Source organism: Typopeltis vanoorti, chromosome 9, assembly GCF_054136105.1.
Source record: "Typopeltis vanoorti isolate ZY-2024b chromosome 9, IOZ_Tvanoo_1.0, whole genome shotgun sequence".
NCBI lineage: Eukaryota > Metazoa > Arthropoda > Arachnida > Uropygi > Thelyphonidae > Typopeltis > Typopeltis vanoorti.
The window spans coordinates 80,638,688-80,663,658 of NC_143557.1; the positions used below are offsets into that span (position 1 = coordinate 80,638,688).

Below are 24,971 nucleotides of genomic sequence, written 5' to 3' on the forward strand. Positions count from 1 at the left end.
CTCATTTGCCATTTAGTCATTCATTAGTCACACCTACTAAAATTAATTTGGCAGCGCCAAAATTTCCAGTGTTGGCGACTTTTGGTACTATTTTTTTTTTCCGTTAAATCGAATCCCCATGTTCCACTGTGTATGTCTACCGAATATTGGTGTGTTTCGTCCAATACATTACTCGCTAGAGGGCTCTGAACACTGATGTTATTTTATAATCACCCGGTATATACACGCACGCACGCACGCACACACAAAATTGTGGAAACCTTTTGGAAAAAGTGTATTTTTGAGGTTTGATGGCTCATAACACCACTTTTTTTTTGGTGTAATATCATAAAATTATATATATCAATGGAAAGATAATTTAATCAAGAATGTAATGCAATAACTTTTATGAAGGATTTTTTTATTAGAACAGCAGTTATAAAGAAGAAAAGTGAAACACAGAAAAAATGAGATATACAAAAATTCTCACGATGTGAGTTAATACTTAGTTGGGTAACCTTTAGCATTAATTATGGCCTTACAACGCCTTCCCATGGAGTGAACCAAGTTTTTTAGTTCTGCAGCTGTTATAATGTGAACCAAGATTGAATTATTGCTTCTATTAATTGGGTTTTATTGGTGGGTTGCTTCTGACTAACAAGTTTCTTTAGTCAGCTCCATAGATTTTCGATTGGATTAAGGTCTGGACTATTCCTAGGCCATTCCAGCAGTGCAGTATGATTATCTTGAAACCACTTTTTGCACACAGCAGCAACATGACATGCATGGAGCTGAATCCTGTTGAAATATAAATGCTTCATTATCTTGGAAAAGATCACGTGCAGAAGGCTCGCTCCAGTGTGGGCTCAAGTATTTCATTTATGTATTTTTCGGCATTTATATTCCCATTAATCACGCAAATTCTGCCCACACCTTTTGATGCCATACAACCCTAGATCATAACACTAAGTGGGTGTTTCACGGTAGGTGTAATGCAATCAGGATGCAAATCTTCTCCGATTCTTCTCCTTACGTATTTTATGCCATCACTACCAAACAGGGAGATTTTGGTCTCAAATAACACTGTCCCATTGTTCCGCTGTCCAGTTAACATGGGTTTTAGCCCAGTTTAATCTTTTCAACCTTTGTTTGAGAGATAAAAATGGCTTTTTTCGTGGAATTCTAGCATTTAGACCAAATTCCTGCAGTCTGCACCGAACAGTCCTTGCATTCAACTTCACATTCTATTGCACCATTTCACCTTGTATACACCCAGATGATTTTCTTCTGTCACGTAGGCACAGTCTCTTAATTCTTCTATCATCACTTGCTGTTGTGCACCTTTTCCTGCCTTTACCAGTCTGGTTTTGTAGTGACTGAGTCTCCTTATACCTCTTCAAAAATTTAGAAATGCCACCTTTGGTTAAGTTTCCACCAATTTTTCTTCTAATTTCTTCATAACTGTAGTAGCCTTGTTCACTTAATAGTAGTATTTTACATCACTTTCTGGGTGACCAGTCAACTCTTTGCACCATTTCTTTAATTTTATTATGTTTTACTAGCTCACTAAATGAAAGAACACAAAAAACCAACCAACTTGATAGCAATCACATAACACACTGACAAATGTCCTCCTCTCATTTCCAGTACATGACATCAATAGCTGAATCCTACTGTGACCTTATTGGCTCATTGCCAAAACAAGATGACACCTGATTGGCTCTCTAAACACTCATGCTCATTGGCTACATTCAAACGAAGGAAAGCTACTTCATATCTAACTATTGTTAATATATTATAGTGCTTTATCTCTCTCTCTCATGCCCTATTTCGCTGCCATTTTTTATCTTATTATATTATATGATTCAACTCTCACATATGCTATTTATCCTACTGGCTGTGCAGTTTTTTAATATAATATTATATTATATTATATTATATTAAAATGTGTGAGAATTTTATACTATAATAAGTGTGTGTGAGCCTTTCCTTTGCTCCTCAAAGAAGATCTCACAAACAAGGAATATATTACAAACTAACAGGAATATATTACTTGAGCAGTCCAAATGCATTTCCAATTTCCTGAGCTTTCATGGCAAATTGCCTCTCAGAAATATTTAATGCTTTTAATTCAGCATACATTTGCTGTACAGTTCCTTATTCTTGGAAGGTAACTTCTAAAAAGTTCTCCGACATTTTTTAAACTTAATTCCATAGAGTAATTATCTTGTCCGATTCTGCTCTCTTGCATGCCTCCTCTCGCCTTCTTGTTTCTGAGTGACAACGTCCTTCCTGCCAATCTCTTGTACTTTGCCAAAAATCTCTTTTTGTTTTACTGATGACAGCTCTTACTTTATGCCCACAGATACGAGACCCTTTGACACTTCTGTGCATGTCAGAAGAAGGAGAATCCATTCTGATATTAGGGTAATTGATGCGTTTCACGGGATGAATGTTTATTATTATACATTGGAAAATTAGCTTTTCTTTTATGAAAATTCTAGTTCTTAAAGTGCTTTATGCATAAATTTTCTTGTACAACAGTTAGAAAATTTATGCATAAAGCACTTGATTTCGCATATTGGTGACCAATTCATGCATCATACATTAGAAAATTAGCTTTTCTTTTATGAAAATTCTAGTTCTTAAAGTGCTTTATAAATTTTCTTGTACAACAGTTAGAAAATTTATGCATAAAGCACTTGATTTCGCATGTTGGTGACCAATTCATGCATCCTTTATTTCTTTCTCCCCTTCAGCATGAATTGACTATTCTTGGCACATTGCCAGCCCCAGTTTTATGAACTGTGGGCATACAATATACACAATTTTCCACAGCTAGTGCGCATGTCTGATCCCAACATTCACAGAGAAACTCCACGTCACACACATATTTGTCATTATTACAATTTTTACTTCATATGACAGTTTGAATAATACAGAGTACATAATTACCATACTGAATAACTTAACAGAAATGTATTTCTAACAAACAACAAATTCTCACCAAACAAAAATTTTAAAAAACTAACATATTAAACATTTATGTAATATTTTACTCTATTAACAGGCCCACCAGTATGAAGGTATTGGCATAGGATACTGTCACCCAGACTTCATCAAAGTTCAGTATACTCCACATTGTAATTGCCAGAACATCAGTTAAAAGAAGACATTATTTTTCATGTGTTTTCTCGCTTGTTACTTTCTTTTCTTTGAGTTCTTTTTTTTTCTCCCTGTAGTAATTTATAAATTGATGATTTTAATTCTAAAATTGCTTGAAATATGTTGGAAGATATAGAGTATTATAGTTTTTGTAATTGTATAGTATTTAATTTATATGTAAGGTATTTTAATTACAGGAAAGTTTAACATCTGGTAATTATGATACTTTGGTAACTTTGTTAGCAACAGAGTTGACCTTACATCTTGAGAAAGCTGTATTAAAATGCACATTTAACAGAGTAAGTTCTAATTGCATACAATATTCAGAAATTTCTTTATTTAATACAAATGCTTATTATTTTCTTTAATGGTCAAGTTCAGTGTTTTGGAAAACTAACAAAAAATATAGATATTATTTCTGGGAAATTCCCATGATACTCCTCTTAAAAACTATTATTTTTACAGCTATTTTTGCCTGTTTTCATTTAGGAACACTCCTAAACAAAAACAGGCAAAAATAGCTGTAAAAATAACTAGCAAAAAATTATTATTATTATCTGACACCTCCAAGGAGTCCAAAGACTCATCGAAGGAGGGAGGGCATCTGCTCTACAATTCTCCATTATGTCCACCACTCAATCCACCAACTACAGCGAACGACATCATCTACTGCCCCCCCCCCACCACCACCACTAGTATTTTCACAGGCAAACACAAACATCCATGTCAACAGTGGGATTCAAACCTGCAGCCTTTTGGCTGGAGAGCAGATATGCTAACCACTCAGCCAACCAGGCCAGCAAGTGTAAGATGTGTTATTTTGGAACCGTTTTTTTTTTATTTTTTTTTTATTTGATAACATCAGTTCAGGAAATTTTATAAGATATTTTCAAATGAAAACAAATTAACAGTTTCATTTAGAGATGGCAAGGTTTTTCCTCTTAGAAACTCAGCATTTTCATTGTAAAACAAACTATTTGGCCAGAAACACATGCAATTAATAATATACAGTATTACCCATCTTATGATACTTTGCTTTTTGATGATTCACTCATACAATAGTTTTAGCAACATGACACTCCCCTAAATCGGCCAGTGTGCTATAATCCTGTGAGAACACAGAAAGCAATGTCGTGAGAGATGAACATTTCATGGAGAACAATGTCATGTGTACTAACTGATGACCTGGGATTGAGAGCCTATCATTGTTTTACTGAACACACTTCCTAACACCACAAATTATGTGGCAGAGGGTGATAAAAGTGAAGACACTTCCCCAGTAGTATGCGAACAAGACACAGAGATGTCCTCTTCACAGATGAGAAGATTTTCACCATTAAAAAGTCTAACTGCCAAAATGATTGGAGAATATATGCCCGAGATAGTTGCACAGCACGTGCCATAACACCCAGTTAGAGAGGTCATCACCCCCACATCAGTGATGGTTTATGTGCATGTGTGTGGGGAGTAATGTATTGGAAGTATACATGTTACATTTCTGTAAGAAAGGGGATCAAAACCTGCCCCAAAGTGTATCAAGATACTGTGGTATGGCCCCTGAACAACACCTTGTTTCACAGTAGGCAGTAGACTTTCCAACAGGACTCAGCCTCTGAACAAAGGCAAGGACCACACAACAGCAGTTGGAGGCAAATGTGGCTGACACATATCACCATCTGACTGGCCATCTGGTAGTCCTGATCTAAATCCATTGGACTTCAAATTGTGGTTGGAGCTTGAGAGAGTAGCCTGCAAGAAACGACAGCATCGCCAGCCTGAAGGTGGATTTGGAGCGAGTAGCTGCAGAATTTCCATTGGATGTTGTGTATGTTGTCATCAATATGTAGCCTCCCAAACTTTGGGTGTGTGTGTGTGAAAGCAAAAGGGGAGGGGACATTTCAAGCATCTACTGTTATATGCACATTATATATGTGGTTTGTATGTGCTGAAAGCTGTAAATTTACTGACAGATTAAAGCACTCATTACTGAAAAACAAAGAAAAATTAGTAATGAAATTTCAAGCCCTACAACAACAGAAAAACACAAGACCATCAAAACACCATTACGAAAGGAACAGCCAATCACAAACCGACATCATAAGGAGCAGCCAATCGCCCACAAACAATGTTAGGAGCAACCAACCACCATCGGATCACTGCTTGGTTATCAACCAATCAAACCACAATCTCACCCAAGGCGAACTCTCGCTGCTAAAGAAAGGTTTGAACTATGCCATTGCTCCGAGGTCAGTAAACAAATTTGATATCGTGTATCATATCGAGAGAGGTTTAAGATCCCTCTCCACCATTCTGGCTGATAAAATACGAATGGAAACATCGTGTATACTAAATTCAAACAAAAAACTAAGCACTAATTTAAACAAAACCAAAAATCTAGCCCTTAAATCCTTAAAAAATAACCAAGACATTATAATCACGAAAGCAGATAAAGGCAATGCCACTGTCCTTTTAGACCGTACAACATACATTGAAAAAATGAACCATTTAATATCGGACCACAACACCTACCAAATGGTAAACTACAACCCCACAAAACGTAACAAAAAGAAAACAACTGAATTAATCAAATCCGTCCACACATGGCCCGAAGAAACAACAAAAAAATTAATACCTCAGTATGCCCATGCGCCCAGAATTTATGGCCTGCCAAAAATACACAAACCAGGCACACCGCTTCGTCCGATTGTTGAAGGAACTGACAGCCCAAATTATCACTTAGTCAAAAAATTAGCTGCCACACTCAAGGAATTGGTAGGTAAGTCCCCTTCCTACATAAAATATACACAACATTTCATTAATAAAATTAAAAACATTACACTCAACGACCAAGATTTATTAGTCAGCTTTGACATAACTTCCCTTTTTACCAATGTCCCGATCAATGACACGATCTTGCTCCTACAGAACATATTTCCACATGACATCACAGCTCTCTTTGCCCACGTACTCCGCTCCGGATATTTCGTGTGGCAAAACAATTTTTACCTTCAAAAAGAAGGTACAGCCATGGGCTCACCACTTTCTCCCCCAATAGCTAACTTTTATATGGAAGACTTTGAGCAACGTGCTCTAGAGACAGCATGTCTAAAGCCCAAAATTTGGCTCAGATATTTGGATCGACGATATTTTCACCATTTGGCCCCATGGCCGCGAAGCTCTAAATACATTCCTTAGCCACCTAAACAAACAACACAAACGTATCCAATTCACCATTGAAATAGAAAAAACAACTCTCTTCCTTTCCTAGACACACTTGTCACACGTCTTCCCTCTGGCTGTCTCTCCTTCTCAGTTTACCGCAAACCTACACACCAATACATACACAAAAATTCTTACCACCACCCAACACAAAAACTAGATGTCATAAGCACCCTTAAACACAGAGCCCTAACTATTTGTTCTAATGAACAGGCTCTAAACCAGGAATACAAGATCATCAACCAACCATTTATCAAAAATGGATACAGTAAAAAAACTATTCACAAGATCCTCCATAAAGATACCAGTAAGAAAACAAAAAGGATTTCAAGAATGCTATTGCCATTCCTTATGTTAGAGGCATTTCTGAAAAAATAGACAGAACACTTTGCAAATACAACATTAAAACCACCTTTAAAACCCCCAAATAAGTTAAGCCACCTACTCGGTTCTTATAAAGATCCTCTTCCACACCTAGCACACCCAGGGGTATACAAATTACAATGCACATGTAACATGCCATACATAGGGGAAACAGGGTGAACTATCCCAATCAGACAAGACGAACACAAGCGACACATTAAATACCTCCATTTTGGTAAAACCGGCCTTTCTGACCACGCACTCCAAACATACCACAGAATTGACTGGAAAAATACCAAGTCCCTACACCGCACCAAACCTGGTTTGAGAGAAAATTTAAAGAGTCATGTGAAATACTCAAACACAACCCAAATCTCAACAAAAATGATGGCCTAACCATTTCAAGAATGTGGAGGACCCATCTACAACCTGTATAACAACCTAAACTAGCCTTAGAAAAATCCCACTACAAGAAGACAACCTGGTGAAGTGTTTGTAACATTCAACAGCAACAACTGAAAGAAATCATTTTATAACAATCAGAACTATCCAGAAGAATATTAATACATGAGGACTTTAGCAGTTTATTATAGTTGTATTTATTTATTTTGATATATATATATATATATATTTTTTTTTTTAATTAATTTATTTTATTTTATTTTTTATCACTAGAGGTCAGGCTAGGAAAAAGGATTTATTAACTACGTAGATTTAGTTTACTGGTATACAGGGCATGAGCATGTAGCTTGGTTCCTTATACAGTTGTATTCTTCTTCTGATGACCTCGATATAGGGGTCGAAACGGCAAGTTTTATTTTATTAGTAATTAATAAAAGAATCTGTTCAACACGTGTGTTTTTGTATCCCTAAATTTACAAATATGAGATTAAAGGTTTGTTCAACTCGTAACACTATGGTTAGACTATATATGTGGCATTTCAAAATAATGATGAAACTTCCAGGCTATCTGTCATCTAATAATAATCTGTCAGAAATTTGAAACATATCAGAATATGCATAAATTGGAAAAATGTACCTTGTATCTAATTCCTTATTCACCAGAGAAACGAACCCCAAAAGATGAAGAATCAGAGGTAAAAAAATAGCAAGATATTTTAAAGAAATGAAGAACTCTTAGTTTGTAGCCTTCTAAGACAGTGGCTGTGTTCAACAGTGCTTCTGCTTTTCAAGAAACCTACTTGAATTTTGAACAGAAGAGATGTTACATGTGGTTCAATTTTTAGAAACATTGTTATAGATTTTTAATGTGGTAAGAAGAAGTGTGATTCTTCTGTAATTTTCTGGGTTGTGCAGATTGCCTTTTGCAATTGGTATTATTAAGTCTTCCCTCCACCATGATGGAATGTTGTGTATATAGCTAGAGCTGTATTGCAGATTTTTAGTAATTGTTTCCAAAGCTCTTTCTTCCATGTTTAATAGATCTGTCATTATATCATTTAATCCAGGTGCTTTCTGATTCATTTAGGTTTTTAGTGAAGTTTCAAATTCTTGCAATGTAAAATTATTACACATAATGGGAAGTTGTCTTTCGATTATTATTTGCTCTAGAGACAGCATGTCTAAAGCCCAAAATTTGGCTCAGATATTTGGATCGACGATATTTTCACCATTTGGCCCCATGGCCGCGAAGCTCTAAATACATTCCTTAGCCACCTAAACAAACAACACAAACGTATCCAATTCACCATTGAAATAGAAAAAACAACTCTCTTCCTTTCCTAGACACACTTGTCACACGTCTTCCCTCTGGCTGTCTCTCCTTCTCAGTTTACCGCAAACCTACACACCAATACATACACAAAAATTCTTACCACCACCCAACACAAAAACTAGATGTCATAAGCACCCTTAAACACAGAGCCCTAACTATTTGTTCTAATGAACAGGCTCTAAACCAGGAATACAAGATCATCAACCAACCATTTATCAAAAATGGATACAGTAAAAAAACTATTCACAAGATCCTCCATAAAGATACCAGTAAGAAAACAAAAAGGATTTCAAGAATGCTATTGCCATTCCTTATGTTAGAGGCATTTCTGAAAAAATAGACAGAACACTTTGCAAATACAACATTAAAACCACCTTTAAAACCCCCAAATAAGTTAAGCCACCTACTCGGTTCTTATAAAGATCCTCTTCCACACCTAGCACACCCAGGGGTATACAAATTACAATGCACATGTAACATGCCATACATAGGGGAAACAGGGTGAACTATCCCAATCAGACAAGACGAACACAAGCGACACATTAAATACCTCCATTTTGGTAAAACCGGCCTTTCTGACCACGCACTCCAAACATACCACAGAATTGACTGGAAAAATACCAAGTCCCTACACCGCACCAAACCTGGTTTGAGAGAAAATTTAAAGAGTCATGTGAAATACTCAAACACAACCCAAATCTCAACAAAAATGATGGCCTAACCATTTCAAGAATGTGGAGGACCCATCTACAACCTGTATAACAACCTAAACTAGCCTTAGAAAAATCCCACTACAAGAAGACAACCTGGTGAAGTGTTTGTAACATTCAACAGCAACAACTGAAAGAAATCATTTTATAACAATCAGAACTATCCAGAAGAATATTAATACATGAGGACTTTAGCAGTTTATTATAGTTGTATTTATTTATTTTGATATATATATATATATATATTTTTTTTTTTAATTAATTTATTTTATTTTATTTTTTATCACTAGAGGTCAGGCTAGGAAAAAGGATTTATTAACTACGTAGATTTAGTTTACTGGTATACAGGGCATGAGCATGTAGCTTGGTTCCTTATACAGTTGTATTCTTCTTCTGATGACCTCGATATAGGGGTCGAAACGGCAAGTTTTATTTTATTAGTAATTAATAAAAGAATCTGTTCAACACGTGTGTTTTTGTATCCCTAAATTTACAAATATGAGATTAAAGGTTTGTTCAACTCGTAACACTATGGTTAGACTATATATGTGGCATTTCAAAATAATGATGAAACTTCCAGGCTATCTGTCATCTAATAATAATCTGTCAGAAATTTGAAACATATCAGAATATGCATAAATTGGAAAAATGTACCTTGTATCTAATTCCTTATTCACCAGAGAAACGAACCCCAAAAGATGAAGAATCAGAGGTAAAAAAATAGCAAGATATTTTAAAGAAATGAAGAACTCTTAGTTTGGAGGAACTTTGATAAACTGTTGAATAATTCACCACTGAACTTCACTATATATATATATGCTTTGCCAGAAATAATAATCGAAAGACAACTTCCCATTATGTGTAATAATTTTACATTGCAAGAATTTGAAACTTCACTAAAAACCTAAATGAATCAGAAAGCACCTGGATTAAATGATATAATGACAGATCTATTAAACATGGAAGAAAGAGCTTTGGAAACAATTACTAAAAATCTGCAATACAGCTCTAGCTATATACACAACATTCCATCATGGTGGAGGGAAGACTTAATAATACCAATTGCAAAAGGCAATCTGCACAACCCAGAAAATTACAGAAGAATCACACTTCTTCTTACCACATTAAAAATCTATAACAATGTTTCTAAAAATTGAACCACATGTAACATCTCTTCTGTTCAAAATTCAAGTAGGTTTCTTGAAAAGCAGAAGCACTGTTGAACACAGCCACTGTCTTAGAAGGCTACTAGGTGAATCAGGAGGTAGAAATCTTCTAATCTTAAACTTTATAGATTTTCAAAAACCTTTGATTCAATCAAAATTCTCAGTTATTATGCCATACCCTTGAAAATAATTACCACAATAGCAGAACCATACCAAAATTACCATGCATGAGTAATGGTTAATGGAGAGATGACTGAGAAGAACTTTCCTATTTCCATTGGAGTTCTTCAAGGAAAATCTTTGGCACAATATCTTTTAATTCTTACCTTTGACTGTGTTTTCAGACTCACAGGAAATGGGTACAGGATAACTCTTGAAGATTCGGCAGGACAAACCCACATAAATTGTTTCTGCTTTGAAGAGGATGTTGTACTAATCAATTTAACATTTGGACCACCCAAAACCACCTAGGTAATTTATATAAAAATGCAGCATTGATTTAGTTGGCGGTCAACAGCTGTAAAGCTTAAGTTCTAAAAAACAGAATATAGTAGGAGGAAACATTAAGTTAAACAACCATACTATTGAAGAAGTAAAAGAGGTTTCGGTACCTTATTTCTACACTGATATTTTAACTAACATAGTGAAAAGAAAGTACACAGCTCTTCAATTGCACAAAATCCTAATATCAGAAAATTCAAAACTCATCACCCACAAACAGCAAAATTCATAGGCTGTATTTACAGATTCCCAGATGTGGAACATCATTATTCAGTGTACAGTTAATTTCATCAGTAGCTTTGGGACAACATGCTTTCAATCAGTATTAAGATGTACATGGCAAAATCACATTCCTAATACTGTCATTCTTGAACAATGCCAATAAAGACCTCTAATAGCAACAATTCAGAAAAGCTAGTAGTTGGAACACCAACTTAGACATCCACCCTCAAACTATGTTCATTGTATTCTTGCTCTCGACAGACCCAGAGGAAGGCCAAGAAAACAGTTTTGGCAATACATAAGTAAAATTCTTTTTGAAGATGAACTATCCAACATTTACTAGTTGGCACATAACAGAACAACTTAGCTTACCTTCATTTAATAGACTTTATCTCTGTGAGTTGCATATATGCATATTCTGTGTAAATTTCATTATTCATACTTGAATAAACTATGATGATTACTCTGGAACAGTTTTAAATAATTTTACCAACAATTTTAAAGAGTTTTGGTTTTGAAATTTTTAATTAAGTTTCAAATATTGATCTTTAAAATAATGATGGAATTTTGCTATATTTTCATTTAATTACTCAGCAACTGTTTTGAGTAGTTAGGGTTTTTCCTTTAACCTCCTTGCTGGCCAGGATATAAATGTGTCCAGCAAAACCTGGACATACATATAATGAAATATTAAAAATGGGACCCATATGTTCCAAAATTAAGCTTCGTTTATTTTTTTATTCATAATCATAGTTTGAAGAATACTTTGCAGATTGTGTGAAGGCTGCACTTTTATGATTTTGCTCTATAGAGAACTATACAAAAATCATTAATCATATAATGAAATGAATATTCTTTATAACATAATCTGCGGTTCATTGTGCATCAACTTTCTTGGTCTCACAGAATTGCTCATTACAAATTGAAATAAATTGTTATGAAGTAAATTTTTATGTATATATTTCTGCTAGTTTAGATATTATGCTGCAATTTTGAAGTAATGTATGGGGGGGGGGGGGAATGCATCAAAATTGAAATTTCATTTCCAAATCTTTCACGATAGAATTAAAATTGGAATTATTATTAGTAGTAATATTGCACTAAGAGTGGGATAAAGGGACTCTTTTTACATACATATCAATTATCATCATCCTCATCAAATTCCTGACATGTACCATCAAGGGGTGTACAGAATATGATAGTACCATATGAAAAATTCACATTATTACTAACTTCCTATCTACAATTTTCCTCCAAATCAATCTGTCTCCAACATTCTCAGATCGTACATTTCTAAGGCACTTTTTACCATATCAATCCACCTATATCTTGGTCTTCCTCTGGGTCTTTTTTTCTTGCTAACCTTGCAGAGAACACTTGTTTCGCTAATCTTTCCTCTCTCATTCTATTTAAGTGACCATACCACCTGAGATTAGCTCTGCTATCACATTCCTGGATGCTAACAATGTCAAGTTCTTTCCTAATATCCTCATTTTTAATATGATATTGCCATAGATGCCATCTGTTTATGCCCTGAATCTTTCTCAAGACTCTCATATATGTACTTTCTAATCTTTGGTCAAGCATTTTACTTTTAACAAAGCTCTCAGATCCATAAGTTAAAACTGGTTTGAACACTATCTTGTATACAGCTAATTTAGTGTTTTGACTAATTTCTCTATTATTCCATATAAATTTATTCTGTTGATTCTGTTGTCTATTTCCATATTTAATTTACCATCTTCACTAAAAATTGTGCTGAAATGTTTTACTTGTTCTATAAGCTCTCCATTCACAATGCAGTTGATATTTTTCAATGCTTCTGCCTATTTTCATGTCTTTCTCTTGTTATTGCTGACCTTCATCCCATATCTATTACGACAGTTATTCAATATAGTCAGGGAATATTGTAGCGGATTTATTTAGAAGTATAACATAGTCTGCATAAAGCAAAGAGCTGACATTAACATCTCCAATTTGGATATGAGGTTTAATACCACTTTCCTTAATAATGTGATCCATATAGATAATGAATAAGAGAGGGGATAATGTACATCCTTGTCTGACACCATATTTAACATTAAGCCATCTTCTTGTACTTCCTTCAATTCTAACTGCTGACTTACAACTGAAATAAAGACTAAGTATTGCTTGATATAATGCCCAACGGACACCATACAACTGTAGCATTTTAAATATCTTCTCTCTTGGCATCATATGCTTTTTCGAGATCTACAAAACTTACATACAGATCTTTGTTATATTCCCATGATTTCTCAACTGTTTGTTGTAAATTGAAAATCTGATCCTGACAGCCTCTATGTGGCCTGAAGCCAGCTTCTTCTTCTTCATCAAGCTTCTCTTCCACAATCCTTCTCAACTGTTTCTCAAGTATACTGGCAGAAATCTTACCAGGACCACTCAGTAGAGAAATTACCTCTATAATTCTCACATTCAGTTTTCTTTCCCTTTTTATATATGAGTACTATGAGAGCTCTACTCCAATCATCTGGAATTTGTCCCTCTGTCCAGCTCTTCTGAACTATGCAGTGCAGGTGCTGTAAGACTTTTATACCTCCATATAAATATCAATTAATTTCAGAAAATTTATTGTGTTATCATAATGTAAAGTTTATTCTAAAATAACAGTATAGTGATTATAACTATAGTTATTATTTTCCTGACCCCCATGGAGTCACAAGACTCATTGCAGGAGGTCAACAACTACTCCTTAAAATCATCCCCAGTCTGCATATTCACCACCCTCTCAGGCAATGCATTCCATACGCCTACCACCCTCCAAGCAAAAAAACTTCTTATCCTTTTACTCACCACTCTCTTTTGCAACTTCCAGGGATGCCTCTTTTCCTTATTCCCTTCCATCATTCTACCATATAAAAAATCTCTATGTTAATATGATAATAACCCTTCAACAGCTTAAATGTCTCAATCATATACCCCCCCTTTGCCTTCTATTCATCAAACTCTGCAGTCTGCATGCCCTGAGTCTATCCTCATAATCAACATCATACAGTCATGACATCATTTTTTTTTTATTCATCTCTGCACCTTCTCCAAGGTTACTTCATCCCCCTTGAAATCCCGGTGACCAGATCTGAGCACAGAAATTCAGATGTGGTCTGATCAAAGCTTTATACAATGGGACCAGCACACTTTAATCTCTCAAGGTCAATGTTCTCCTTAACATTACTACAATTCTCTGAGATGTCTTCACAACCTTGCAATATGTCCCCGGAACTTTAAATCTGTATCCACAATCACCTCAAGATCCCTTACTTCCTCCACTTCTTCCAGTGTAACTCCACCAAGTGAGTATGAAGTATCCCTTCTTGACTCAGGAAAAGCAAATGAAAGTAAGATTAACTATTACTGTTATCAAATTTCATTTCTAATGGAAAAGAAAGAAAATCATTTACTATTAGAGCATTCATCAAAGAAAAAGTTGTTAAAAGTTATTATATTTTTGGTTTAATATTTATCCAAGTGTAAGCAAACATGAAATATCTTCACAACTGGGCTACTTGTATATAGAGGCTAATGATTTCACATCAGTTGTCTTAGTATCCCAAAGCTCACATCCTTTCAGACATGTATGATGCTATGCATTATTGGAAAGAGCCATTACCCAGACTAGTTTCAACCTTTATTGAGGTCTCATCAGTGGGAGCCAAACCCAAAAGGCATACCAAGGTTGAAGTAATTCAGAAGTCATATTTCCATATAAAAGTAGTGAAAAGGTGTAGCACCTTATTATTATATTACTCTGAATTAGAGATAGATACTTTCAACATCTATCTCTGATCCAGAGTAATTTATATTAATAATAATAATAATAATAATAATACGATAAACCTTTCCACTATTTGTATATGGGAAATATCACTTCTGCATTACTTCAACCTTGGTATCCCTTTGGGGATCTGGTTCCCACTGGTGAGAACTCAATAAAAGTTTAAACCAATCTGGGTAATGGCCCTTTCCTTAATGCAAGATGTGTATGATCTATGCATCATACACATCTTTTTTTTTGCATGTTGGGGAAACTATGGGCAACTGATGCAAAGCCATTAGCCTCTATATACAAGTAGCCTAGTCATGAAGATACTTCAAGTGCAAACTTTGTTTCCTTACACTTTGGATAAAGGATTAAACCAAGAATATAATTTTTTGGCATCTTTAATTGAGAGAAGATGCTCATGTTTTGTTGTAATATTCAAATTTATTTTTGCATGAAATCCCAGCTTTTATCTGGATTGTTTTTATTTTTTGAAACATTCTGTGTAACATAATCCCACCTAATGCAACTGGGTTTTGAAATTTGCCTATTATAAGACCATTTTTAGTAAATAAGAGTATGGTTTGCTGAGAATGAAACTTTGGCTTTTAAATTTTTATAGCAGTATGTTTCACAGATGAAAAATCTTCAAGGTAGCTCTAATTAATTTTTTTTATTACAAAATAGCAAATTAAAAAAATAATGTTGTTATGGTATATTAAAAGGAGAAAAAGATTCTGTATAAACAGATGTACAAAAAATTATTATTTCATGCTGTTCAGCTTCCTTCCTTCTTAAGTACAGAAAATAACATTAACCTTCATATCTAACTTTCATGACTTTTAAGTACAGACAGTAACAGGTAATCTATATGTAAAAAAACAATAATTTTTGCTGATCGCTATTCCATAAACAACAACTGAATACTATTACTCAAAAAGAAAAGAAAGTAGTGGAATAATTAAATAGCAAAGAAATAGTATGGTTGGATAAAAGAATAATTATTTCATTTCATTTCTCAAAGGGTAAAATTAAATTATAGATTTCAAATATGGAAATGTGAAATTCACACTAGGAAAAGCATGAAATACAAAATTAGAAGAAAATAGATATTTATAATTCAGTTACTGTGAGTGATTGTGGTCCTGGAGTGTGAGGAGGGAGGAAATATGGGGAGAGTTGTGAATGCAATACTATAAACATAAAATTTAAATCAATTCCGTATAAGTCATGTCTCAGATAATTTACAACAGTTAAAAAACAGAATTATTATTACTGAAATGAACACTCTACAAATAACAACAACAGCAGCAATAATAATAATAATCTGTTTTGTTTTCAAACTACATTTATAGTACTGAATAAATTTGTGATATTTTAAAAGTCAGCCTCAAAATAAAAATATAATACAATTTAACATAATGTCTTATTCAGAAAAACAGAAAGTGTTGTTTACAAACAACAACAGTGTAATTTGTAAGCACAATGACACTACATGCATATTTTCTTATATTGGAATAGTGCAAGAAAAAAGTAATGTTCAAACTATATTTTTTTCAATAAATGTTGCTTGAATCCATTTTTTTATCAGAATATTTTAAAATAATTTTTTAACACAAGATTTGGAGAATTAGCGTGAAAATAATTTCCACAACATTTTCAATAACACTTTTTTTTTATGTTGCTCCCACCCACGAAAGATTATTTTGTATATTTTGTACCGTGGGTGAACTAAGGATTTTTTTTCTTTTTTTCATATATTTTTTGTATTTTACATAATCTGGAAACCCTGTTCTAGAGACCAAATATGGAACTTTTTCAAGCTACTTCAGTCCTCCAATAAGTAGGGCATTGGTCTCACACCAGGTGATGACATTCATCTTCCACCTAAAGACAATCACAAACGTTCATGCCCTAGAGGATTCAAACCCATAGCCTGTTGGTTGGAGAGCAGATATTCTAACCACTTGGTCAACCAGGCTGGCAACATCTTTGAAAGTGAATATATCTTTTGGAAACAACCAAAATTTTACTAGGAATTTCCTAATAGAGGAAATTCCAGGTAACACATTTCATTTTCCAAATGAAGAGGTCATAAAGGTTGCAAAACCACTACAATTAAGTTAATGTCATTCTTATAATTATTTCTGATGTTCAGTTGACAAAAATAGCAAGAAAATAATTATTATTTTACGGCATCTCCATAGAGTCCAGAGGCTCATCGTGGGAGACTCAAATTAACCAGTATATACACAAATCCTATCATACCTCTACTTGAACCCATTCACCATCAGGGAACTCACATCGCAACCAATTCTGGCAATCCATTCCACTCGCTCACCACTGTCCAAGCAAAAAATTGGTCCTCACACCCCTACTAACCATACTCTTACACAACTTCCACAGATGGCCCCTAGTTCTCTATTTGTCATATATTAAAAAATTTCACTTGCATCAATTTTATAAAACCCCTTTAATATCTGAAAAGTTTCTATCATGTCCTCTCTTTTCCACCTATCAACTAAACTTTCTAATCCACAAACCTTCAACCAGTCCTGATAGGAAGTATTCCACAGACCTGTAACCATCTTGGTTGCTCATCTCTAAATCCTCCGTACCGAATGATATAATCACGTAATCACAAGAAAGATATTTATTTAACCAAATATTTCGGTCTGGAAATAGCAGACCATCGTCGGTGGTATTACAAGAACAGTTTAAAAAATATACAAGCTAGAATACTAACAATAGATCGTTGAAATTAGAACATGCCGCGTGATGTTATATCACTAAGTATGAAACGAAATATTTTGAAGTAGAAACATGATTGAATTTGCTATTAAAAAAAAAAAAAAAAAAAAATATATATATATATTTTGAAGTAGAAACATGATTGAATTTGCTAAAAAAAAAAAAAAATTAATGAGTAATCTTGATTAGGCTTTCCCAGATTTTTGATATAGATATGCAGTCATTACGATTCAGGTTGGGATGATGGAGCAAGGCCTCCACGCTTTCCTTGAACAAACGTTCGAACCTATAACGGGATCTATGTAAGAGGCGCGTTTTGGACCAAAGGATGCTGTGGTCAGTTTCAATCCCGTGTTGAGCCAAACCAGACTTTTCAGGTTTATTGTGAAGAATGGATGATTGATGTTCTTGGATTCTTTTTTCAAGAGAACGTCCAGTCTGTCCAAAGTAAGAGAGATCACAGTTGCAAGGAATTTGATAAACTCCAGGAAGAGATAAAGTTGAGCGTTTGTCTTTAGGAGAAGGAAAATGAGAAGACAATTTGTTAATAGGAGAATACGTAGCTGTTAAATCATATTTCTTCAAAATTCTTGCGATAGGTTCTGAAATACCGGAGATATAAGGAATAGGTACTCGACGTATTGAATCTTTGTTGTTTTGTGGAGGATTATAAGATGTAAGAAGACGTTGAATACTTTTTTCAGAAAAGCCATTGAGTTTCATGTGTTGCTGGATAGTAGAAAGTTCTTTCTGTAGATAATCAAAAGTAGAACAATTAGTTTTGGCTCTTTTGATGAGACATTTTATAATTCCTGTTTTATGACATGGATGATGGGCTGATTCTTTCAGAATATAACGACCTGTGAATGTTGGTTTCCTGTATACTGTAGTTGTAAGAATATTTGAAGATGATCGGATGAGGAGAACGTCTAAAAAAGATAACTGGTTGTTTTCTTCTAATTCCATAGTAAACTTTATGCGATGATGTAAGGAATTAATACTGTTTAAAAAGGAAGATAAAGTGTTTTTACTGTGAGGCCAAATAGCAAATATGTCATCTATATATCTTACCCAAAAAGATGGTAGAGGGAAACTAGATGTGAAGAGGACTTTTTCTAAATGTTCCAAATAAAAGTTGGCTAAAGCTGGAGAAAGAGGACTTCCCATGGCTGTTCCTTCTACTTGGCTATAAAATTTGTTTTGACATATGAAATAACCAGAATGTATAACGAAATCGAATAGTTTTATAATATCTTGAGGAAAGATGTCAGCAAGTAGTTTTAAAGTTTCCTTAAGAGGTACATTGGTGTATAAAGATTCTATATCAAAACTAACCATAAGATCTGTAGGTTGTAATGAGACATCTTTTAATTTTTCTAAGAAATCTGAGGAGTTTTTTAAAAAAGAACTCGAGTTGCCAATGTAAGATTTCAGTAATTTAGCTAGATATTTGGCTATACGGTAAGTAGGAGAATCAATGCAATCTACTATTGGACGAAGAGGATAGTCAATCTTATGGATTTTTGGAAGGCCATAAAATCTAGGAGGTCTTGCAAAATGAGTTTTAAGTCTTTCAATTGTGTCTTTATCCAAACTGATGACTTCATCAAGGAGAGAATTTAATTTCTTTAGTTGTCTGTTGGTTGGATTATAATCAATTTCTTGATATGTGGAGCGATCTCGAAGCAAAAGAGAAAGTTTTCTTCTGTAATTTGCTGAGTCCATAACTACTGTTGCTTTTCCCTTGTCAGCTTTAGTGATAATGAGGTGATTATTTTTTCTCAAGGACTGTAAAGATTTCATTTCAGAAGGAGATATGTTAGAAGGAGGAAGTTTAGCCTTAAGTAGAGAAGAAGCGACTTCTAGGCGAAGAGCATTAGCTTTATCGCTGGTTAGATGATTAAGATTCCTTTCAATGTTAACTAGGAAATCTAGATATGGTATTTTATTTGGAACAATAGAAAAATCATGTCCTTTTGAAAGGATGAGGGTTTCGCTTTTAGTCAAAGGACGTCCGGATATATTTACAATCCAATTATCTGGAGTTATGAATGGCTTGGATTGTTTAGACGAAAGAGCCTCATATTTACGGTTAAGATGTTGACTTAGTTTATTATAAGCACGTTGAGTAGAACGTTTAGCTACATTTAGAACTATGTGAGAAAGATGTGGATCCAAATTTGTGGATATATAGGTGCGTAAATCAGAAGTCTGATGACTGTGAATAGCAAGATCACGTTTAGCAGCTTTAAGTTGATTACGGATTAGAGATAAACTTGTGTTCCGGTAAATATTATGAGCTCCAGGAGATTTTATTGTTTCTTTAATCCTTAAAATTTTACTAAATTTTAAGTTAAAAATAAAATTTAATCCTAAAATCTTACATTGGCAACTCGAGTTCTTTTTTAAAAAACTCCTCAGATTTCTTAGAAAAATTAAAAGATGTCTCATTACAACCTACAGATCTTATGGTTAGTTTTGATATAGAATCTTTATACACCAATGTACCTCTTAAGGAAACTTTAAAACTACTTGCTGACATCTTTCCTCAAGATATTATAAAACTATTCGATTTCGTTATACATTCTGGTTATTTCATATGTCAAAACAAATTTTATAGCCAAGTAGAAGGAACAGCCATGGGAAGTCCTCTTTCTCCAGCTTTAGCCAACTTTTATTTGGAACATTTAGAAAAAGTCCTCTTCACATCTAGTTTCCCTCTACCATCTTTTTGGGTAAGATATATAGATGACATATTTGCTATTTGGCCTCACAGTAAAAACACTTTATCTTCCTTTTTAAACAGTATTAATTCCTTACATCATCGCATAAAGTTTACTATGGAATTAGAAGAAAACAACCAGTTATCTTTTTTAGACGTTCTCCTCATCCGATCATCTTCAAATATTCTTACAACTACAGTATACAGGAAACCAACATTCACAGGTCGTTATATTCTGAAAGAATCAGCCCATCATCCATGTCATAAAACAGGAATTATAAAATGTCTCATCAAAAGAGCCAAAACTAATTGTTCTACTTTTGATTATCTACAGAAAGAACTTTCTACTATCCAGCAACACATGAAACTCAATGGCTTTTCTGAAAAAAGTATTCAACGTCTTCTTACATCTTATAATCCTCCACAAAACAACAAAGATTCAATACGTCGAGTACCTATTCCTTATATCTCCGGTATTTCAGAACCTATCGCAAGAATTTTGAAGAAATATGATTTAACAGCTACGTATTCTCCTATTAACAAATTGTCTTCTCATTTTCCTTCTCCTAAAGACAAACGCTCAACTTTATCTCTTCCTGGAGTTTATCAAATTCCTTGCAACTGTGATCTCTCTTACTTTGGACAGACTGGACGTTCTCTTGAAAAAAGAATCCAAGAACATCAATCATCCATTCTTCACAATAAACCTGAAAAGTCTGGTTTGGCTCAACACGGGATTGAAACTGACCACAGCATCCTTTGGTCCAAAACGCGCCTCTTACATAGATCCCGTTATAGGTTCGAACGTTTGTTCAAGGAAAGCGTGGAGGCCTTGCTCCATCATCCCAACCTGAATCGTAATGACTGCATATCTATATCAAAAATCTGGGAAAGCCTAATCAAGATTACTCATTAATTTTTTTTTTTTTTTAGCAAATTCAATCATGTTTCTACTTCAAAATATATATATATATTTTTTTTTTTTTTTTTTTTTTTTTTTTTTTTAATAGCAAATTCAATCATGTTTCTACTTCAAAATATTTCGTTTCATACTTAGTGATATAACATCACGCGGCATGTTCTAATTTCAACGATCTATTGTTAGTATTCTAGCTTGTATATTTTTTAAACTGTTCTTGTAATACCACCGACGATGGTCTGCTATTTCCAGATCGAAATATTTGGTTAAATAAATATCTTTCTTGTGATTACGTGATTATATCATTCAGTCTTATGTCGCAAGTATCCTTAAAACAACAAATTCCTCCGTACCACCTCCTGGTCCCCAAGAAACCTAGGTGACCAAATCTATGTGCAGTAGTCAAGATGTGGCTGTACAATAGCCTTATTAAGAGGGGTAATAATAACTTACCTATCTTTATTTATTAGCATGTTTTTCAACATTCGAAATTTAACAACCTGGTTAAAGCCAAACCGCAACCGCTCCAGACAGTAGTGAACTTATCATCCAAAAGACTCAACGACGATGCCGTCAGTGCCCTAAGCCTCGGCCACAATTTTGTGGTCGCTCCTAAAGAAGTGCCGGTGCTTGATGTGAAGTACAATGTCTAACGTGGTATCTGTCGCTCAGCGCTGGAGATAGCAAATAACATCAGACTTGACGTCGCCAACATCCTTGCCCAGTCTCCGCCTCCAAAAAGTAATTTATCGTCCGCCCCACGCACTGCTCTCATGAAATTACGAAATGAAAAAAGTATCGTCATCACCAGAGCAGATAAGGATAATGCCACAGTCGTTCTTAATACCATGGAATACAATCGGAAAATGGGGATTATCCTCCGAGATCGCTCTACCTACTCTCTGCTGGAACACGACCCCACAAAAACACGTCAAAAAATTAAAAAACTTACTTAAAAAAGTGTCTTCCTTGGTCCCTAAAATCACAAAAAAACTCAAAGATTTCCGTTCCCCCCCCCCGAATATTCAGTTTACCAAAAATCCACAAACCCAATTCCCCACTAAGACTTATAGTAGATGCCACTAACGCACCTTGCTACAAGCTGTCAAAACAGCTGGCCATCTCTCTGACCCCCCCCCTCCCCACTGGACTTTCCACATCCTATATAAAAAAACTCTACCCATTTTAAAACCCTCTTAGAAAATTTAACCTTAAATAACACAGCCATATTGGTAAGCTTTGACATCTCTTCATTGTTTACCAATATTCCCTTAATTGATACCTTAACACTCTTAAAAAACGTTTTTCCTTCTGACATCTTAGATCTCATTTCCTTTGCCATCAATTCTGGTTATTTTTCTTGGAAGAACAAAATCTACAAGCAGATAGAAGGAACCGCCATGGGTTTCCCCCCCTTGCCAATTTTTATATGGAAGAATTTGAAAACCAAGCCATAGACTCAGCCCCTCTCAAACTTTCTATCTGTCTAAGATATGTAGATGATGTGTTCTCTATTTGGCCTCATGATCCAGACACACTAAACTCTTTCCTCAGTCACCTCAACAGCCTAATCAGTTTACAATGGAAAAGGAAAAGAACAAAACCCTTCCTAGACACCTTAGTTACATGCTTCCCAATGGTACGCTTTCCTTCACTGTATATAGAAAACCCGCAGATACATTCACAAACTCTCCCACCACCACCCCGCTCAACAATATGGCATTATTAAAACTCTTGCCAAGAGAACCCACAATCTTTGTTCCAGTGGAACTGCCCTTACAACTGAGCTTGACCACATACACAACACTTTCTTCTCCAATGGTTACAGCGATCACAGTATTAAAAAAATAATCAGGTCCTCCCCCTTTTCTCGGTCTTCTCTTCAGAAAGAGTTTAGAAATGCCATCACCATACCCTACATCCATGGCACATCCGAAAAAATAGCCAAGATTTTAAAAAAGTACAACCTACACACAGCATTTAAGCCCCACTGCAAACTTGCTGCCCTTATCTGCTCTACAAAAGATCAGCTCCCTCCTCTCTCAGTGCCTGGAGTCTATAAAGTATCCTGTTCCTATAAACTGGCGTACATTGGACAGACAGGCAGATCAGTGACTATCCGCCTGGAGGAACATAAGTCATACATCCTCAAACATCAGGCCTGGCTGACCATGTCTTGGATACAACCCACAGGATCTCATGGAAAAAGACCACCATGCTCCACCACAGCAAATTCAAAAAAAGAGAGACTATTCTTAAAATCAGCATCAGCTCTCAGAAATCAACCAAATCTCAACAAATATGGTTGCATTAAGCTTCGGGAAATGCTTATCACCAGAGGTCCCACTTTACATTCCAGGCCACCTACAACTGCCCTTAGAGGGTGCTCCACCTAGATAGGACTTTAGTGTCACACACACACGCAGTTGGGCTTAGTATTGTGTGTTATTTGTTTTTATGTTACATTAGTTTTTTTTGTAATCCCAGAAGATGTCTCATTTACTGAGACGAAATATATAGGAAGCATTAAATTCTGTTTTAATCCTTTCTGAGTGCTGTATACAATCCATTAATCTTCCAATATGATGTCCTTACAGCACTTAAACCTCTACACACGGCATATTCTTTTCAAAAAACAGCCAAGAACATTATAAATAACATTTCATTCTGAAATGATCACTCATTGAAAAAGAGAATACTGCATATTTTTTTTTTCTTAGTCTTACTTTTATAATTATTTGGTATTTTCTTATAGTACAAAAAAGAAATTGCACATTTGAAAAATATATTTACTGCTGGTTTAGATATGTGACATTTTTGAATTAGGTATACTTTTACTACTATGAGCATGTTTCCCACATGATTTATGTTGCCAGCAAAGGTTTGATCAGTTGGTAGAGCCTCTGCTACTAATGGCTCGTGAAAAAAGTTAAGCAAGTTTGAGCACAGTTAGCAGTTGGAATTGGACCGTTCGATGCTGTTTGCACGCTCTCCCTCGATGAATCCTTGGACTCCCCTGGAGGTTTCACATAATAATAATGTTAGTGACAATTGTCTTGTTAATGGGTTTGAAAATAAATTATCTGAAAAATCAAACCTTCTTTCTTTCCAAGATAATTGTATCAAATAATTTATAATTTTTCAATAATAAGAGTGAAATTGATTATTATCAATTCAGAAATTATTTTGATATAAATACTGTATCAGCCTGTAAAAGAAATATCTATTTCTGTTTAGGATGCCTGCTAATCAGTCAATTGAAAATGAAACAAGACATTAAACAACAAATTACTCAATAATCACAGTTCATTTTATTTCATTAAAGTTAATTATGGGGTTGTTGTGTAATTTGTTGTTTATAGTCATGCCCGGACAGTTCATCGTGGGAAAATTGATCACCGACAATTCATTGCGAGGAAAATTTACCACAGACTATTCATCGTGAGGAAAAATCATTGCGGAGACTATTCATTGCTGGAAATTCAATCGTGGCGAAAATTAATCGCAGATATATGTGAAAAAAATTTTTCCCATATAAGAAAAATTTTTGAAAAATATTTCTTTTAAAATGTTTTTTTTTAAATTTTATTCTGATATTGCTTTTGTATGATGACACTGTTTTTTAAACATTAATTTCCCCAATATCACATAATTTAATGATTTTATCAGGAAATAATATAAATGAGAAAATATGCAAAATTTGCTCATTTGTAATCATCACAA

At 34.6% G+C, this 24,971-nt stretch overlaps 1 protein-coding gene across 4 annotated transcripts in view; it reads left to right on the forward strand.

Annotated features, from left to right (window-relative positions):
* Cog4 (conserved oligomeric Golgi complex subunit 4) overlaps positions 1 to 24,971 on the forward strand; it is a 321,056-nt gene that overhangs the window by 221,833 nt on the left and 74,252 nt on the right. For 3 of the 4 annotated variants that reach the window (XM_090397413.1, XM_090397410.1, XM_090397411.1), the window contains one exon: positions 3,342 to 3,443. The exons of the other annotated variant lie outside the window; for it this stretch is intronic. In XM_090397413.1, the coding sequence (XP_090253539.1) occupies positions 3,342 to 3,443 (102 nt within the window). The remainder of the gene's footprint in view (positions 1 to 3,341; positions 3,444 to 24,971) is intronic. 4 annotated transcript variants of the gene reach the window in all.